General features: G+C 35.3%; 2 protein-coding genes and 1 long non-coding RNA gene across 12 annotated transcripts; all 3 read left to right on the top strand.

Annotated features, from left to right (window-relative positions):
• The first annotated feature begins 166 nt into the window (after positions 1-166).
• Positions 167-3,533, top strand: LOC100005423 (uncharacterized). Of its 5 annotated transcripts, none has more exons than XR_015497816.1 (3): positions 167-477; positions 656-2,704; positions 2,967-3,533. XR_015497816.1 is itself a non-coding variant. In XM_087264558.1 (2 exons), the coding sequence occupies exons 1-2, from the start codon at positions 292-294 to the stop codon at positions 1,835-1,837; spliced, it is 1,368 nt and encodes a 455-aa protein (XP_087120684.1). In that variant the 5' UTR covers positions 167-291; the 3' UTR covers positions 1,838-3,533. The 5 variants fall into 5 exon arrangements, 1 of the variants encoding a protein (XP_087120684.1); XR_015497817.1 differs by having other exon boundaries at positions 656-2,780; positions 2,949-3,533; XR_015497815.1 differs by having other exon boundaries at positions 656-2,803; positions 2,903-3,533.
• A 390-nt stretch (positions 3,534-3,923) lies between these two features.
• On the top strand, positions 3,924-9,077 carry dohh (deoxyhypusine hydroxylase/monooxygenase). Of its 5 annotated transcripts, none has more exon segments than NM_199563.2 (5): positions 3,924-4,033; positions 5,946-6,281; positions 6,359-6,435; positions 8,065-8,314; positions 8,644-9,077. In NM_199563.2, coding segments are annotated over 4 exon segments (918 nt in total). In that variant the 5' UTR covers positions 3,924-4,033; positions 5,946-6,007; the 3' UTR covers positions 8,961-9,077.
• A 2,519-nt stretch (positions 9,078-11,596) lies between these two features.
• Positions 11,597-16,019, top strand: LOC100535624 (uncharacterized). Of its 2 annotated transcripts, XR_015497820.1 has the most exons (3): positions 11,597-11,824; positions 13,429-13,482; positions 15,054-16,019. It is a non-coding gene; the product is annotated as an uncharacterized LOC100535624 (long non-coding RNA). The 2 variants fall into 2 exon arrangements; XR_015497819.1 differs by lacking the exon at positions 11,597-11,824 and having other exon boundaries at positions 12,074-13,482.
• Positions 16,020-16,945: the final 926 nt, after the last annotated feature.

Here is a 16,945-nt window from a genome sequence, read left to right as displayed (position 1 = left end):
TATAGGAGAAGAAATTATTTAAATAAAGATCAAAACAAATGAACAAATACTACTAATACTAATAATGATGATAATAATAACAGTAAACATGTACCATTGTTTTAAAATAAATACTTTTATTTTGTCAAAACTTTGGGAAACCGGAAGTGGCGCTCCTTAGTAAGTTAGTTCACAGTTGCAATGTTATGTGAGTGATGATCATGGTGCTATCCTCTTTGACTATGATCAGTCCTTTTTTAAATCACGAATAAACCGTTTTACTGTGTAAAGTGTTTACACCTTCCACACAAAATGCCACGTTCGTATTTGAAAACGGACGAGGCGAGAGATGCCGCAGAGATGAAATACTTGCTTGCATCCAAAATTCGCCGCCGAAAAGAAGAAATCCGCAACTACATATTAGAAAGGCGAGCAGAAATTCACAAAAGAATCCGATATCGAAGGCATCTTTTCCAGAATTACCTGAGCACGAGAACGGTAAACCACATTTCTGTGAATGTTTACATTAATTTCTAAGACTTGACTCTACTCTTTATTGTGCACAGGAATGTGAATAAAATAAAATGCTAATGAATTATATTGAAGCTTTACAGAATAACTCCTCAAAAATGCATGTGTGTAATGTCATTTATTGTTGCCTCTCCGTATAATCCAGTCTCCATCACCGACTGAAGAAGATTTGCCAAATCATGTCCCAATCCCTTCAGACCCAGACTGGTGGGAAAGAGTGGTAATGACTGAGTTTGGACCGGAAGACTGGCTTGACAAGTTCCACGTCACAAGAGAAATCTTCCTCCTCCTGAGTACGAAACTCAAGCCTCAGCTGGAGCAAGTGTACATACAGCAAACCCAACAAACTATAACACTGGAGAAATGCATAGCCATGGCCTTAATGCGTTTGTCCACCAGCACAGAGTACTGCTTTTTAAGCGAACTATTTGGGGTGGCAATCCCTGCTGTGTGTCAGTGTGTGCGGGAGGTGTGTGAAGCCATCATTTTGTTATTAAAACCCATCTACATGCAGCTACCAGCACAACATGAACTAGAGGACAATGTGGAGCAGTTTCGTAGCCTGTGGGGTTTTCCTCATTGCATCGGCGTCATCGATTCCCTTCACATCCCTGTTAACCTGCCTGCCGCGGAGAGCCAGGACTGCTGGAACCCAAGCGGGTGGCACTCTGTGGTTCTCCAAGGGGTGGTGAACGCTCATGGTAATTTCTGGGACGTGTGTTCTGGTTTTACAGGCAGCACAGATGATATGACCATCTTGCAGAGCTCAGAACTGTGGACTATGGCAGAGAAGGGAGGTTTTTGCTCTCAGCCGCCCAAAGAACTCATGGGACGCCCGTTGGGGTTTCTGTTGTTGGGGGATGTGGGGTTTTCTCTTCAGAATTGGTTACTGAAATGTTATCCATCTTCATCCAATCTAACCCCACAACAGCAAACCTTCAACGTCAAACTCAACCTCGGCCTTAAAGTCATTGAGCAAGCTTTCCAGCGCCTCAAAGCACGCTGGCAGTGTCTGCACAACAGAAATGACAACAACGTCGATTTGGTGTCCAAGATGGCTGTAGCTTGCTGTATCTTGCACAATATCTGTAGTGTTCACGACAGCCCGTTTAAAGACGAGTGGGTTGAAGCACTGAGTCAGAATGAATGTCCACAGCCCAAAGATGTGTCTACGGTATATATAGATGATCCTAATGCTGAGGCCGTACGTTCTGTAGTCTGTAGTTATTTTGAGCAGCAGAGCCAAACATTTGATCAGTCCCAAACAAGCAGCCCGGTTCTGCCTGTGCCAGAGCCTCCTCAAGTGGACAGTGCTGGAACAACATAGCTGGTGTTAGACTGATCATTTTATTAGCCTCATAATAGCTGCATTTTAATACTCTCAAATGGCATTAGGAAAGCTATGCATTTATATTTAAACATGTATTTAAATCAGCATCTCATTTTATGAATTATCTTTTATTATTTTATTCAATTCAATAGGATAATCAGAAAATAGCAGTGTTAGCTACTGACTGTCAGCATTACCTATTCTTGAAGTTGAAATTTTACAATTTTACTTTGTTTTCGCCTAAAGTAATTTTTCTCCCACACATGTTTGAGCTTACAGGCCTGCTGCCATGACAACAATCCCAGGATGAGCTTCAAAACACCAAGCAATCCTAGATCATGTCAGATTGCCTGCTATAACATCAGGTTAATCAGGTTCTCTGATTTCTAAACAAAGAAAATGACACATTTTGTTTTGGTTCATCATCAAACTTATCAGCATCTGTGACATGTATTTAACAGTGAAATATACTTATGACTAGTGTTGGAGGAAACGCATTACAAGTAACGTGAGTTACGTAATATTACTTTTCTAAGTAACAAGTAAAGCAAAGCATTACATTTTACTTTTTTTAAAAATTAGTGTGAGTTAGAAAAGTTACTTTTTAGTTTAGGTAATACGCTTTTAAAAAATTAAATTGCTGATATAAAATGAACAGTCACATTGAATCACATGCAATGAGAGAATGCGGGAACAGACAGAAATGAAGATGGCAGAGTCTTCCTGTGATGGAAATATTCTCATTATTTTGAACAAAAGAAAGAAAAGAAAAAGAGGATTATTTGACTGGACAGTGATTTTACTGAGCTTATAAGACAAAAAGTACAAAAGTAGCAAGCACTTTGCTTTAAATTTTATTAACCTGTATATACGGCATGTATAGCTCTGGGGTCAGGAAGTTCTCCAAAGATAACATTATTCTACACTCTCAGAAATAAAGGTACAGGAGCTGTCTCTGTGGCAGTACCATTTTAAAATATAAATATTTGTACCCAAAGAGTCCACAATGGTACCTTAAAGGTGCATGTCAGTACCCAAATATACCTAAAAAGTACCTTTGAGGTACCATTGTGGACCATTTAAGTACAAATTTGTACCCTTTGAAAAGGTACTGCCACAGAGACAGCTCCTGTACCTTTATTACTTTATTTCTGAAAGTGTACATTAATTTGGTTTATGTGTTTTTTTTTTTAAAGGTAAATTAATTTTAGGTTATACAGTGTTTTGTTAATTTCAGAACTGCTCTATTTAAAAAACATGCAAGTTCTGAAAAGGATCAAGCCTCAGCCAGGTCAGAAAAAGTAACTAGAAAGTAAACATTTCCTATCATAAAAAGCAACTAGTTACTTTTTTAGTGGAGTACCTCATTATTGTAGCGCAATACTTTCAAAAGTAACTTTGCCCGTTTGCTTATGCGAAACTTATTTTTTAATTCTACTAACATGTCTAAAGGTTGAAAATCTGCTAAAACAAGTTTATGATGCTTATGTTAAACTATAATGAGCAGCCACTTCACTATGATATGAGAAAAGAAATGTAAGTTTGTTTCAGAAGCAGACTGAGGCCCATTTCTTCACAGGTTCTGGTCAGGTCTGCTTGTTGAGTGCAGACTTACAGAAATGAACTGCAATAAGAGCAATCTCAAAGTACATTTTAATAAAACCAAAACTTCCAAGTGTGAAAACACTTTAAACTTTGTGCTTTGTTTTTTGGAAACAATAATACAATGCATATTTGAAATATTAGAAAATTATTTCAACATTTGAATTATTACCATTACTGTGTTGTTTACTGTGCTTTTTTCTTCATAACAGAAGAGGTCACATGTAACGTCAGAGACTGAAAGTTTCAATACACAACATTAATCCTCTGGCAGCCTCAAAACAGGAAAACTTTATTTACATCATAATTTTTAATATATCTAAATTAAAAAGCTGTTTAAATGTAAATCAATTATATTATTGCATTGACTATTAGTATAATTATTAAACAATATTGTGTAAAAAAAATGTTGCGATCCACTTTCCGGTATTTGAATCGGTTTTAATTTGCTTTAATTGCTCCAGTCCAATAGGTGGCGCTTCTCTAATTCTCACTTTTGGGTTACACAAGTGAAGCGGTTTCTTCTTGAGTGGACAGCATGAGAAGTTGGATGATGGAGAGCTCCATATGACTGAAGAAAACTAATTTGTAGTAAGTTCATAACACGTACAGTTCAGCGACTGTAGCGAGTGACAATTTTAATTCTGCCAGCATCATTGTAATGTTCATCATCTGGCTGCCTGTGGCGTTTAAACTGAGCAGACAGTGAAACCGAGTGACGCGTGTGCTGCTGCTGCTACAGTGCTCAGGCCTTTAAATGATAAAACAACGAGTGCGTGTAAAATAATACTGAGTCAATATTGACCATGCTCAATGTATTATAGACACGAGAATAAAATGTAGTTTTGTATTGGTCTAATCTACGATATTAATGAACGAGCGAAAGAACTGTTAAGTTGGAGAAAAGCTTGCATGAATGTATGCACATCCAGCTCTTATTTCGGACTAAATGGTGTTTTATTGATGTAAAGTTGATTTTAAATTTATACATTCTTGCTCCTTGATAAACATTTTTTTCAAACGCTGATCAAAGAAATCATAGTAGCAACCAATGACAAATAAACTGTGCGCTATTGTAGTTTTCAAGTCATACTTGCATATGATTAGACTGAATTTTCAAAGTACCATGGTTTACAATATAGGGGAGCATATCCATGCCCGTAGCCAGCCTGTTGAAGGGGGTGTTTTTTTCTCTAAAAGTGGACCTTTTTGCAGTCATTCACTTAATTTTCTATTTAATTATAAGATTTAACTGCTGCATTTAGGTGACGTTCTAAAGCACTATTTTTAGCTGGATTAGCTTGTCAGATGGTCATCATTAGCACACTTTTTGGAGAATCAAAAATATATCCCAAATATTTAGAATAAATAAATATGGTAATTATTTGTTTTTAAAGTATAAATTTATTATTGAAACTATGTATCATTAGAGAAAAGTTGTAAATTAAAAACTGTAGACTAATGTAATTTATTAGGCAAATAACAAACTAGCCAGCACATTCATGACTTTTTTCAGCCAGAATTTGTATAACAAAAAATCAAAATACAATAATTTAGAGCGTCACAATTTTTCTAGCCTTTTTGTAAAAAAAAAAAGTACATTAGAAAATTCTTGGATGACAACAATTGCCAAAATAGTATTTCAATTTATTTTAACATGGGTCGCTTTTGGTGCTTTACATTTTATAAAAATAAAAGTCAGATGTTTTCTCTTTAAAAACAGTGAAAGATGACTTCCCTTACATCAGATGTTTTCATGCACAGCTGGATGTTGGTCTCTTGAAAAATAATAGTTTGCATTGAACAAAACTGATTAACTGAAGTCACACCAGGATTCTGCTTGGTCTTAAAGCCTTTTCGATGGGTTATTTTCACAATTTATGACGGCATAGCAGGCAAATGAATTCACAAGTGGGACAAATTCTGGACCTTTATCACTGAGGCCAGGGTCTTCGGAACCACTCAAACCCCCATGTAGCTTCAGGCCTTATATTACAAGTTGTCACTGAATAAAAGTGCAAATATAAAAACCAACATGACCTCAATTCCCCCTTTGTACCAGTTTATTCTAGATGCAAACAACCTTCTAAATGAAAAAGATTAAGCCGAGTCATTAGACATAAAATGATGCATTTTGTTAGGAAATTGGAGACATTACACACTAGTTCAGTTCTCTTTTGGATTGAATAAGAGAATAAGAATATAGGTTTAGTTCTTTTTTATTGTTTAATGTTATTTAGCACAATGTAAGTTTATGACTGTTTCACACGTATCCAAATGATAAACACAGTTCTAGTGCAGTTGCTTTGTTATCAAAATAAATTTACTAAGTGTGAACTAGTAACTGCTTTCCTTGTTCTGGTAAATGGTTGACCAATCACATATTATTGCATATTTATTGCAAAATGCTGTCTAGATAGTCAGCTCAGATGGCTCTGAATCATCATATGATCAACACTTTCATTTATCACTAAGTTGACTTTGTTGTTGCTTGTAAATCCAGGTTGTGTATGTCTGCTGCTTCCTGTTTAACCTGCACATAAGAACATTCACCAAACCTTCCTCATGGCGAACGATAAGGATATAGCTGCGGTGGGGAGCATCCTGGTCAACACAAAGCAGGACTTGACAACACGCTTTAGAGCTCTTTTCACTCTCCGTAACCTCGGAGGAGCAGAGGCCGTGAAGTGGATCAGTGAAGCTTTTGTGGATGAATCTGCACTTTTGAAGCATGAGCTGGCGTACTGCCTTGGACAAATGCAAGACGAGAGCGCCATTCCTACCCTAGAGGCAGTCCTGAAAGACACAAACCAAGAGCCAATGGTCAGACATGAAGCAGGTAAAGATTACAAAGAGATAATTTCTTGCTTATTGCATTTTTTCTTCAACTCATATTAATTCTGTTTTAATTTCTAGGAGAAGCGTTGGGAGCCATTGGAAATCCCAAAGTCTTAGAGTTATTGAAGAAATATGCAGAAGATCCAGTTATTGAGGTACAGTAGACAATTCATCAGACAATGTGTATGGTTACATGGACATCAGAAATCTAATTATTTAATTTTTCTAGTTGAGATGATATCAATATTAATAGCCCGTTTCCACTAAGTGGTACGGTACGGGTCACCTTTATCAGGCTTGCGTTTTCACTGCGAAAACACACACGTTATTATCATCAGTTTAAGAAGTTTGTTATTTAAAGTACAGATGCACACAGCAAGCTATATAGAGAAAGTGAAACCACTTGCACTTTAAGACAGCCTTGTAAACAACAACAGGGCACAGGTTAGATTCAGCTCTTCTTCTTGGCTTTGTGGCTGTTCATCAAGACGACCACAAGGTTTGTTTAAGCTCTGGTTGGCCATGGCTCGTTATTATATGTATATATTATTACGGTGTAATTAATCAATCAATCAATCAATCAATCAATCAAGCCTTTATTTGTCACTACACTTTCGTATAGCGAAATTGGACCCCCCAGACCATACACAAAACATCACACTTTTCAGGGGAGACAGATCATAGGAGGTAGCATTTAGAAATGAAGAAAGATACATTTGGACAGTTAGGCAAAAAAAAAAACACCCCCTCAGCTTGCCCTTGATTAGGACAAAGTGAGAAAAGGGAGAAAAACATCCCTATCTTAGCATAAGCACACCGGCAAGACACAACATAGACACAGGGGATGGGAACAGGGGTAATGGAAAACAGTCCGTTGAGTGCGGGCAGCCATTTCAAGGCGCAAGTCACATCCCCGCCCACGCCCCACGTGGGTAAAAGCACACGAAGGCGTTTGGATGGGGATCGGTGGTGAATGTTTATTTGTAGATATGTTTGTGTGTGTGTGAGCCTGCATAGTCCAGAGTCCCGCAGGTGTCCTTGACAGGGGCAGGAATTACAGAGTGTAATATCTCTGCTGTGTAATTAAAAATGGCTCTTTCTTTGTTTTCATTCTCCTGGCTTGTGCATGAACTAGTGACATATCTTTGTAAACCAATAGCATTCAGCTGTGCGTCTGGCTTCACCTTTTGGTATCCTTTTAGGTACCCATAAAGTGGTATGGTACGGTTCGCTTTTTGGTACCTTTTGACAGTGAAAACAGCCATAAAAGCTCTTTGTACCTTACCAATCAGTGGAAACATGCCATAAGATGTTCACTTGAGTTGCTTTTGGATTATTTCTTTCATGTTTCCATTTTAGATTTTAAGGTACATAGATTAATTAATGGCACACATCCTCATTTCCTTTCAGAATAATGAGTTAAAAAAAAGAAAGTACCATATGCAATTTTTGGTGTTTAATTTTAAGTTGAAAAAGCAATGCAGTTAAGGGTTTGTCATGTTATTTGTGAAGACTAGTGGATAAAAATTATAGCTCAAAGCAAAGCTTTTTGTTTGTTGTCTAACGGTTAAAATCCAATTTGGCAAAAAGTCTTTGCATGCGTCTATACTGCATTTCAATAATGCAGTTTATAAAGTAGGAGCAATCAAACATTGGTTTACCTAGATTTTTAATCAGTATTGTCCTAATTGTGTCTATATCACAATATTGTATTTCATGGAAAGATATTGATTATTCAAATCCTACTCTTAATAGGTTTTATTACAACACTCTTATTTTTATAGGTGGCAGAAACTTGTCAGCTCGCGGTCAAGAGGCTGGAGTGGCTCATGAATGGTGGCGAGCAGACAAAAGATGGGACAGATGAAAACCCCTACTGCTCTGTGGACCCCGCTCCCCCTGCCCAAAGAAAAAGTGTCCCAGAACTGAGGACACAGCTCTTAGATGAAACTCTGCCACTGTTTGATCGCTACAGAGCCATGTTTGCTCTGAGGAATCTTGGAACTGAAGAGGCTGTTCTGGCTCTTGGAGATGGTGAGAAAAGATTTGCGAGATGCATAAAAACAAAGTTAATTAGTAAACTAATATAAGTTTTACATTTTTAGGTTAGAAATTTTTTTTGTTATTACAAAGCTGCATTTTCTGAAGCTGAATGTTGACCAAAGTGCTTCACAAACATGGCAACAATGTTGAACTTGACTTTAAGAAATCTGTATTATGCTGATTTGAGGCTCAGTTAATAATTGTTATTAACAAGGACAGCATTGATTTAAAGTATAATTCTGAGCATAAGCTATTACTGTCACTTTGATCTATTGAATGCTGAATAAACGTGTTAACGTCTTTCAAAATCATTGTGGCAGGTCTTCAGTGCAGCAGTGCCTTGTTCCGCCATGAGATTGGCTATGTGTTGGGTCAGATCCAGCATGAGGCCAGCATCCCTCAGCTGCAGGCAGCATTGGAGAAGATGGATGAGAATGCCATGGTCCGACATGAGTGTGCGGAGGCGCTGGGCTCCATCGGGAAGGAGCCGTGTGTCCAGATCCTGGAACGCTATAGGAAAGACCAGGAGCGGGTGGTAAAGGAGAGCTGTGAGGTCGCACTAGACATGCTGGAGTATGAGAACAGCTCACAGTTCCAGTATGCAGACGGACTGCTCAGACTGCAGAGTGCTCACTAAAAACTTTTACACACATTTTCCAAAACACACAGACTATCCATATTTCAAATGCAAGTGAAAGCTGTTTGGATATTTAATTAATTTGGAAGGCAAAATAAAAGCATTTATTCAACCACATATTTACCTGTCTTATTCTGCCTTTAAGTATATTTCAGTTTTCATCATATACAGCTGCACAATATGTGTAGTTTATTTATAAACTAATTTCGAGAGGATCACATGCTTGTGATTGTTCTCAGCTGCTCCCACATCAGCTCATGACTGATTCTCTAATCAGAGGATTGCTTATTTACTATAGATAACCAGTTTCCTTATCTCTATCTTTGTCCTGAAGAATCCCGATCTACCCATCCCTACTCCCCCTTCTTTCCAGATGGGTGACACAGCAGCCCAGTGACTAGCACTGTTGCCTAACAATAAAAATGTGTCCAGTTAAAGTCCCAACTAAACCAGTTGACATTTCTGTGCAGAGTTTGCTCGTTCTCCCCTTGCTCACGTGGGTTTTCCCCGGGTTCCTCCCACAGTCCAAAAAAAACATGCAACCTAGGTAAATTGAACATACCAAATTGATACCATAGCCAAGCTTTTAGCAAGAGTACACCACTCCTTAGCCATCCTGTATCTGTCATAAGCCAGAAATAAGCCGGGTGGAGATAATCAAGATCTACCTGAGCTTAAACTCCCCTCTCGCCCTGCAAACAGGAGGGAGCCCAGGGCTCTCTCTCAGGACAGCATGCCAAAAAAGCTTTATAACCCATGATCAGCTATGTGTGAACCCTTTAAATTGTTTCAGCATCGATACTGTAATGTGTGTGTCTGCAATGGTCACATCGCATGATATGCAATGTCGCAGGATTATAGTTGATCAGAACAACAATTGAGAATTCATGAGATTTGTGGAGTCATTGCGATGTTTAACCATAGTAGATCATTCACATGCACTTTAAGAGAGTTTAAAGCATTCGGGTACAAAAAAAGTACAACATTTAAAATATCGTGCAGCCCTATCATAGACTATAAAAAAAGTAGATGATTCATCTCTAATTGATTTTTAAATCAAGCTCACATCTCTTCTGTTTACATGGAGATGGAGGGATTTTTGATGTAAAGCAGCCAGCCTCCAGGGGCAAACAAAATGTTTTGGCTTAATTTTTGAAGACATGTACGGTATACATACAGTGCTGTGCATAATATGCAAATTTCACAGGCGTGAGGCTCAAAACAAGTGCAAACTCTGGGTTTTAGTGCAAGTTTAGGGTTGACAAAAACGAAACAGATCCAACCGTAAAATTAAGTGGTTCAGTATGCTTGACAAAATTTCTCTATTGACTTGGGGTTTAACCCAGAGTTTGTGATTAAATCTAGATTGTTTGATTCGCAAGAGAATCGACACAATTATGAGATTAAGAGATCATTATCAGAAATAAGGTAAATGTAGTTACAAGGCAGAAATAAACAACTGATGTAGCAAAAGCTTGAAAAGGCCACAAAGAAAGTATTATACCAGTGCAAATCAGTCAACCAATTTAATAATGTAGGTTCACAAGCAGCTCAAAAGCTTTATATAAAGTACATTTATATGTACATATTTAAATGTAAATTTAAAATATTACTATGTTTATTTGACAATTCAAAATTATTGTTGAATCTAAGTATAAATAATATCAAATAAATGATTAGCAACAAAAAATAATTTTGATTTAAAAGTGCTTGTAGTGTTAAAAGCTTAATATTGAAGCAAAAAAGATGCGGGTAAACTGAATTGTTTTTGTAATGCTTAGTTTGTCCACAAGGTGTCAACACCGAACTGGGTTATTGTTTCAGTCAGAAAAGAAAGAGGAACAAAAACAACAAACTACCAAAGACACAGTGTGAGGTGATTATCACTCCAATCACTCGTTACTTTTGGAGAGAAAAGACAGCGAATCTGACCAAGATTGAATCTGTCATTCTGAGCACGTGTGTTCATGTCTGCTATCAAATGCATAGCTTTATATTTTGGGCTTAAAGTATCATAAAATCTTGTGATATCACTAATTAAGTCTCTTATCTTCAGTAAAGGAAAATCCTCCACCCATGGGCAGAGGTGATTAGCACAGCTAAGAGCACTAGTGCTGGTGCGAGGTTTTTAAACTACATTCTGACCAACCTAATCCACACAGCGGTCTATCTCATTCAATAAGTCCAGCTTAAAGAGGCACATGGCAAATTAAAATCCAAATTCATTAATCCATAAGAGATCATTGCAATTTAGCATAACAATCAATCAATGTAAACAAACACTTTTGTGAAAGCATCACCCAGACTGCTTTTGTATCTACGTTTTTTTTTAAAAATGTGTTTTATCAAAAGAAGAGAAAAACAATTGCACATTTTCATTTAAAGAGATTAAAAATAAAGAAAAAAAATCTTAACATTTACTCAGTGTTCATTATTGGGGGAACTAGCCCTTTAGGAAGATGACAGTACATGTGCTCTCCAAATTGACTGATGTTGGTGGATGGAGGGAGACCAAACACTTGTTCAGCAAAGGATTTTTATGCTAATATTAAGCTTGGTGGGAGGCGTGTAGGCCACATCCTCAAGAAAAGGCTGGACCAAACCACTTAAAAAGTGGTACAAAGCAGACAAACATTGTAGACGGCGCAGCGCTTGCAAACATGCTTCATCCTTTTATGATTGGTATCGTCACAATTAACACCTCCATGACCATCGCATACTGGATCTTCATTCTGACAGAAGCCTTTTATAAGAAGACTGAGGATGAAGACAAAATAGACAACCCTGCTTAGGCTAGTTTCTTTTGAATTAATATTTAAAATAAAGAACAAAAAAAAATTTATTGAGAAGGCACCGACTTCCAGGTAACGTATACAGTTTATTATTATTATATATATATATATATATATATATATATATATATATATATATATATATATATATATATATATATATATATATATATATATATATATTTTTTTTTTTTATTTATTTTTTTTTTTTGCACAAAAGGATAATAATATGAATTAAATGAAAGTATGTATAATTTTGTATGTTTCCATTTTTGCTGCTGTTGTCTGCTTGTTTGATTTGTAATAATTGCAATTTTGTAGCTTTTTAGAAAGAAAACCAATTTAAAGAAAACAATACAGTTTAGCTCTGTACTCGCTATATTGCAAAATATATATATTTTTGTTTGTCATGAGCCTTCACACTGTAAAAACAATCCTGGTTAAAATCCTTCAATTTAAACTGAATCAACTTCACCTCATTAGTCTATTGAACTATTACGTTAAACTGATTTAACACTGCTTGCATAACTTATACAATTAAGTTAGAACATGACTAATTCAGTTTAATAAGTTACAATGGACTAAAGTCATGCTGCTATGACTAATTGATCATATAATTTTTTACAGTGCAAAAATTAACGCAATATGATTTGGGGTTCATGTTAAAATTTGTTACATTTCCTATCAATGACGTTGAACAGTTTTGATCAGTTGAATTAATCACTGTTTAATAAATTCATGCTAAAATATTTACTCCACTTTTTATTTAACGGCCTTAATTTCTGTACTTGCATTAAAATAAATCATTTGGTACAATACACCTATGTACATGTTTTTTAAGTTTTACATTTATACTTTAAAAATTATCAGCATGTAATTGCAGCTGTAATTATTTTATGTATTTAAATTTATAATTACACTGTTGACACATTCGTTACACCTTAATCCACCATTAAAACTACCCGTACCACCAAACTTGTCCCTAACATTACCAGTATCCCACCTCAGTAGCATCATATGTGTTGTGCAATACAACATGAACAAAAAAGTACAATCTACTTTTTTCTCCAAGTATCTAAGGCTAATTAAAAAGTGAGATCGCAATCTTTTCTGACCCAAAACCCTTTAACAATAGTGATTGTGATAATGCTAGTGTAATTGTATCTTTTAGTAAATGTTAATATTTTCATTATAAATCAATCTATTGTGGCTGCTGTGTGACTTGCTATCACAAAGGTTACATATGTTGATTTAATTGAAATAAATATTTCATAAACATGTCGAAAAGCCCTTGAATAGTCTGAACTTTAAGGCGGATAAAAACATAAATTTAATGAATAAACCTATCCTGTCCTCCCTGGAGTAAAACATCCAGTTTTTCTGAATCCATAAACCAGCAGACATGCAGAAGGACAGTTAGAGGTGACAGGGAGATGAATAATATCAGATCAGATATGACTTATAGAGGATCAGGTCTGTCTGGATCACAGGCTCAAACAAACACGTCAGTCCAGTCAGTCGGTCAGTCATTCAGAAACTCAGAGAGGGCTTGTTCAGCTTCAGCCTCTGTAAGAACAGAAACACCACTGAAAGCAGACATGCATCCTGTACTGATCGGCATCGTAACTGCCAACACCAGTTTAACCATCATCTACTGGAACTTCCTTCTGTCTCAGGTTTTCTGCAAGAAGCTCAAAGATGCGCCTGAACCTGAGGAAATCCCAGTCTGAGTGAGTATAGAGTTAGCAAAGTCATCAGCACCCTGTAGCACTTGTGTATGCATGTTTATTTCTGGACTGTAATTTAAATTTGTCCACAAGATATACAAATGTAAATTTCTATTATTATGATAAAGTTTGTATAATTCATTTTATTTTATTAGTTACGGACAATAAGGACTTATATCATTACTTTAAAGATTAGATTAAAGGGGTAACACTTTACAATAAGGTTGTATTAATTAATGTCGATTAATGTGTTTATTAACATTCACAAACAATCTATTACAGCATTTATTCATGTTAATTAATGGAAATACAGTTGTTCATTGTTAGCTCATGTTAACTCACGGTGCATTAACTAATGTTTAATTTAGATGTTAATAATGCATTAGTAAATGTTGAACCATGATTAATAAATGCTGTACAAGTTATGTTCATAATAAGTTCATGTTTTTAATAAATGCATTACCTAACATTAACTAACAAAACCCTATTGTAAAGTGTGACCATTAAAGGTGTTCAGCAAGACTGCATTAAAATGATCAAAGGTTACAGTTAAAATATTTTAAAATGTACTGTTAAAATGTATTTTTCAAATATAAACAATTTATCAATGTATTTATCAATACAATTTATCAATCTAAAAAAAGTTTCCACAAAAAAAGCATTGCTTTTAACATTGCTAATAATATGAAATGTCACCTTATTACTAAATATTCAAATGATTTTTGAAGGATGTAAAAACTAAAAACTGGAGTAATACTGATAAAAATTCATAATTTTACATTCAAAATAATATGTAAATAATTTTTAAATTTAAAAGAACAATTTTTAAAATGTGTTGTTATTATGAGTATATATATTTGTTTATTTACTTTTGTTAGTGAAAGTTGCAAATTATTAAAATAATTATGAGTTTTGTTATGTTGTTTTATACAACTATTTTAACACACAATTAACAAAAAAAGGTTTTGATATTTTATTAAAAAGGAATAGATCAATAGTTCCAGAAAAGGACTGTTAAATCCAAAGAAAATGTAACTATAACTTAGTATTGTTAATTACTTGGAATCATTAAGGTATAGTGCATTCTTTAAAATTTCCAAGAGTGCAGTGATGCCACATAAGAACCCTTTTGGTTCTCAAAATAACCGTTCCTAGGAGAACCACACATTTCTCAGTATGAAGTTTTTCCACTTTAACCATTTGTATAAAGCAAAGTCTCTACAGATGTTAAAACTTCTTTATGGAACCAACAAAGATCCTTTATTTTTGTATTAATGTAAATTATAACTGCTATGAAAAGGCATTTCTAAAGCGGCCAGAGTGCCTCCTGAGAGCACATCTCAGACAGGATTAGCTGGATTACAGTATAGCTAACCCTTGATTACAGCTTTCACCTTCATGAAAGACAGCTGCTGTGGAATATCAGAGTCAGCGCGATGTCAGCCAAAGGATTAAGAGTGGGATTAACACAATCATATCAGGCTACTTCACAGGCCTTTAGCACACTATAATGAACTCTGCTCTTATCAAATCAATATCTACATTTCAGGACATACGTTTGCTTTTCCACACAGACTGAGACCTTGACCATAAGAAGAAAAAGAAGATGATGACGAAGAAGAGGAAAACTAATCCTTGGAAGCAGGATGAAGGAGAGAAAATGTAACAAAAAAGAACAGACTGATATTTGACTGAAGAATATCTGCCATTTATATCTACTGTATTAACATGATGTCACTGAATACAATCCCTCATCTTTCATCCACTAGTCAAACTCTAACTCTTTATTACAGTCTTAAAATCAATCATGGCTGCTCATTTCCATCAAAACAAGGAGCACGAAAGCACCAAGCTTATAATTTGTTGTAAATCTGTAGCAAAATGTGTTTGTAATTTTGTATGTTTTCTAACTATATTTAGCAAAGTAGCTGCCCATGTTTTGTGAATCTTTGTGGCTTTCTTAGATATGCCCAATTCCCTCGACAATAATAAATGAGTATAATATAGAGAGTATTGGTACTGTTTACATGGCATTTGTCCTCCTGTAACCTACTCTCTGATCCGGATTAGCATGATTAGCGTGTGCTAGTTCAGGCAGGGTGCTCGGCGCAGACAGAGGGAGCTGTAGCTGTTTGATCACCACTGATGATGTACTTTCTGTTCTCCAGTGAATGCACAGACCTTATTTGACACACTGTTTGTGTGGGATTACGGTTTCGTCCAGTTGTTACATTAAGAAGATGCTACCTGAGCTTACCCGCAAACACTTTGGCTGGTGTAATGTAATGAAGTCAAGCTGACTGACTGAAGATTGAAATATTATTCAATTATATTTTTAGACCGTATTGTTCTTGATTTACTGTATGAGGTGTACTTTATTAGGTATGAGATTGAGTAAAATGCTGATCTTTATTTAGTTTTTTAATTTTAAGTCCAACAACATGTTTCAAATAAAATATTGAGCTTCATTATTATTTCAGAAAACTCCAATCCGTCAGAACATTTGTGGTGATTGAAAATAAAGTGTATTCTACAAAGAATTGATTTCCTGGCCTTTCTAAGGAAAAACATTGGTGTTTTGTGGTCAAAAGGTGCATATTAAAATGTCAAAACATCATAAAATCTGAAAATCTCATAAAATGCTTCACATGCAATATTCATTCATTCATTTTCCTTCGGCTTAGTCTCTTTATTCACCCCTTAATTATCAGTTGCCCTGCAGCACTATGTTGTGTCCTGTTTATTTCTGGACTGTAATTTAAATGTCCACAAGGTATACACCTTTAATTTGTGTTATTATGATCAAGTTTACATCATTTTTATTTGTTACACTGACTGTAAGGACTTATTTCATTTTTTTAAATATTATTTTAAAACGGTAACACGTTACAATAAGCTTAATTAATTAATACATGTATTACAGTATTTGTTCATGTTCGTTTCTATTGGTTATTGAAAACACAGTCATTCATTGCAAGTCACAGTGCATTTACTAATGTTAACCAGCATGAATTGAATTAACATTTGTAATGTTAAAAATGTATCTTTCAAATTTAAACTATTTATCAAAGATCTAAAATAAAAATAAAAATGCACAAAAAACTTAATGCTTTGAACATTTCTTATAATATTAAACGTCACCTGATTACTAAATTCAAATGATTTCTGAAGAAAGAGAAACTAAAAACGAGTAATATTGATAAATTTCCGTCTTCACACACACACACATAAAAAGGATTTTAAGCTAGATTGAAAATAAAGACTATTCTACAAAAGGTTGATTTTCTAAGGGACAACATTAGTGTTTAGTGGTCAAACGTACATGTCTGAAAATATCATAAAATCTGAAAATTCCATAAAATTGTGTCATTCATTCATTTTCCTTCGACTTATTCCCTTTTTTCATCAGGGGTCACCACAGCAGAATCACTAACTTATCCAGCATATGCTTTACATAGCGAATGGC

The sequence above is a fragment of the Danio rerio genome, chromosome 8, assembly GCF_052040795.2.
Source record: "Danio rerio strain M-AB ecotype USA chromosome 8, GRCz13ab, whole genome shotgun sequence".
In the NCBI taxonomy this organism is placed as follows: Eukaryota; Metazoa; Chordata; class Actinopteri; order Cypriniformes; family Danionidae; genus Danio; species Danio rerio.
This window is presented reverse-complemented; position numbering and strand designations above follow the sequence as displayed.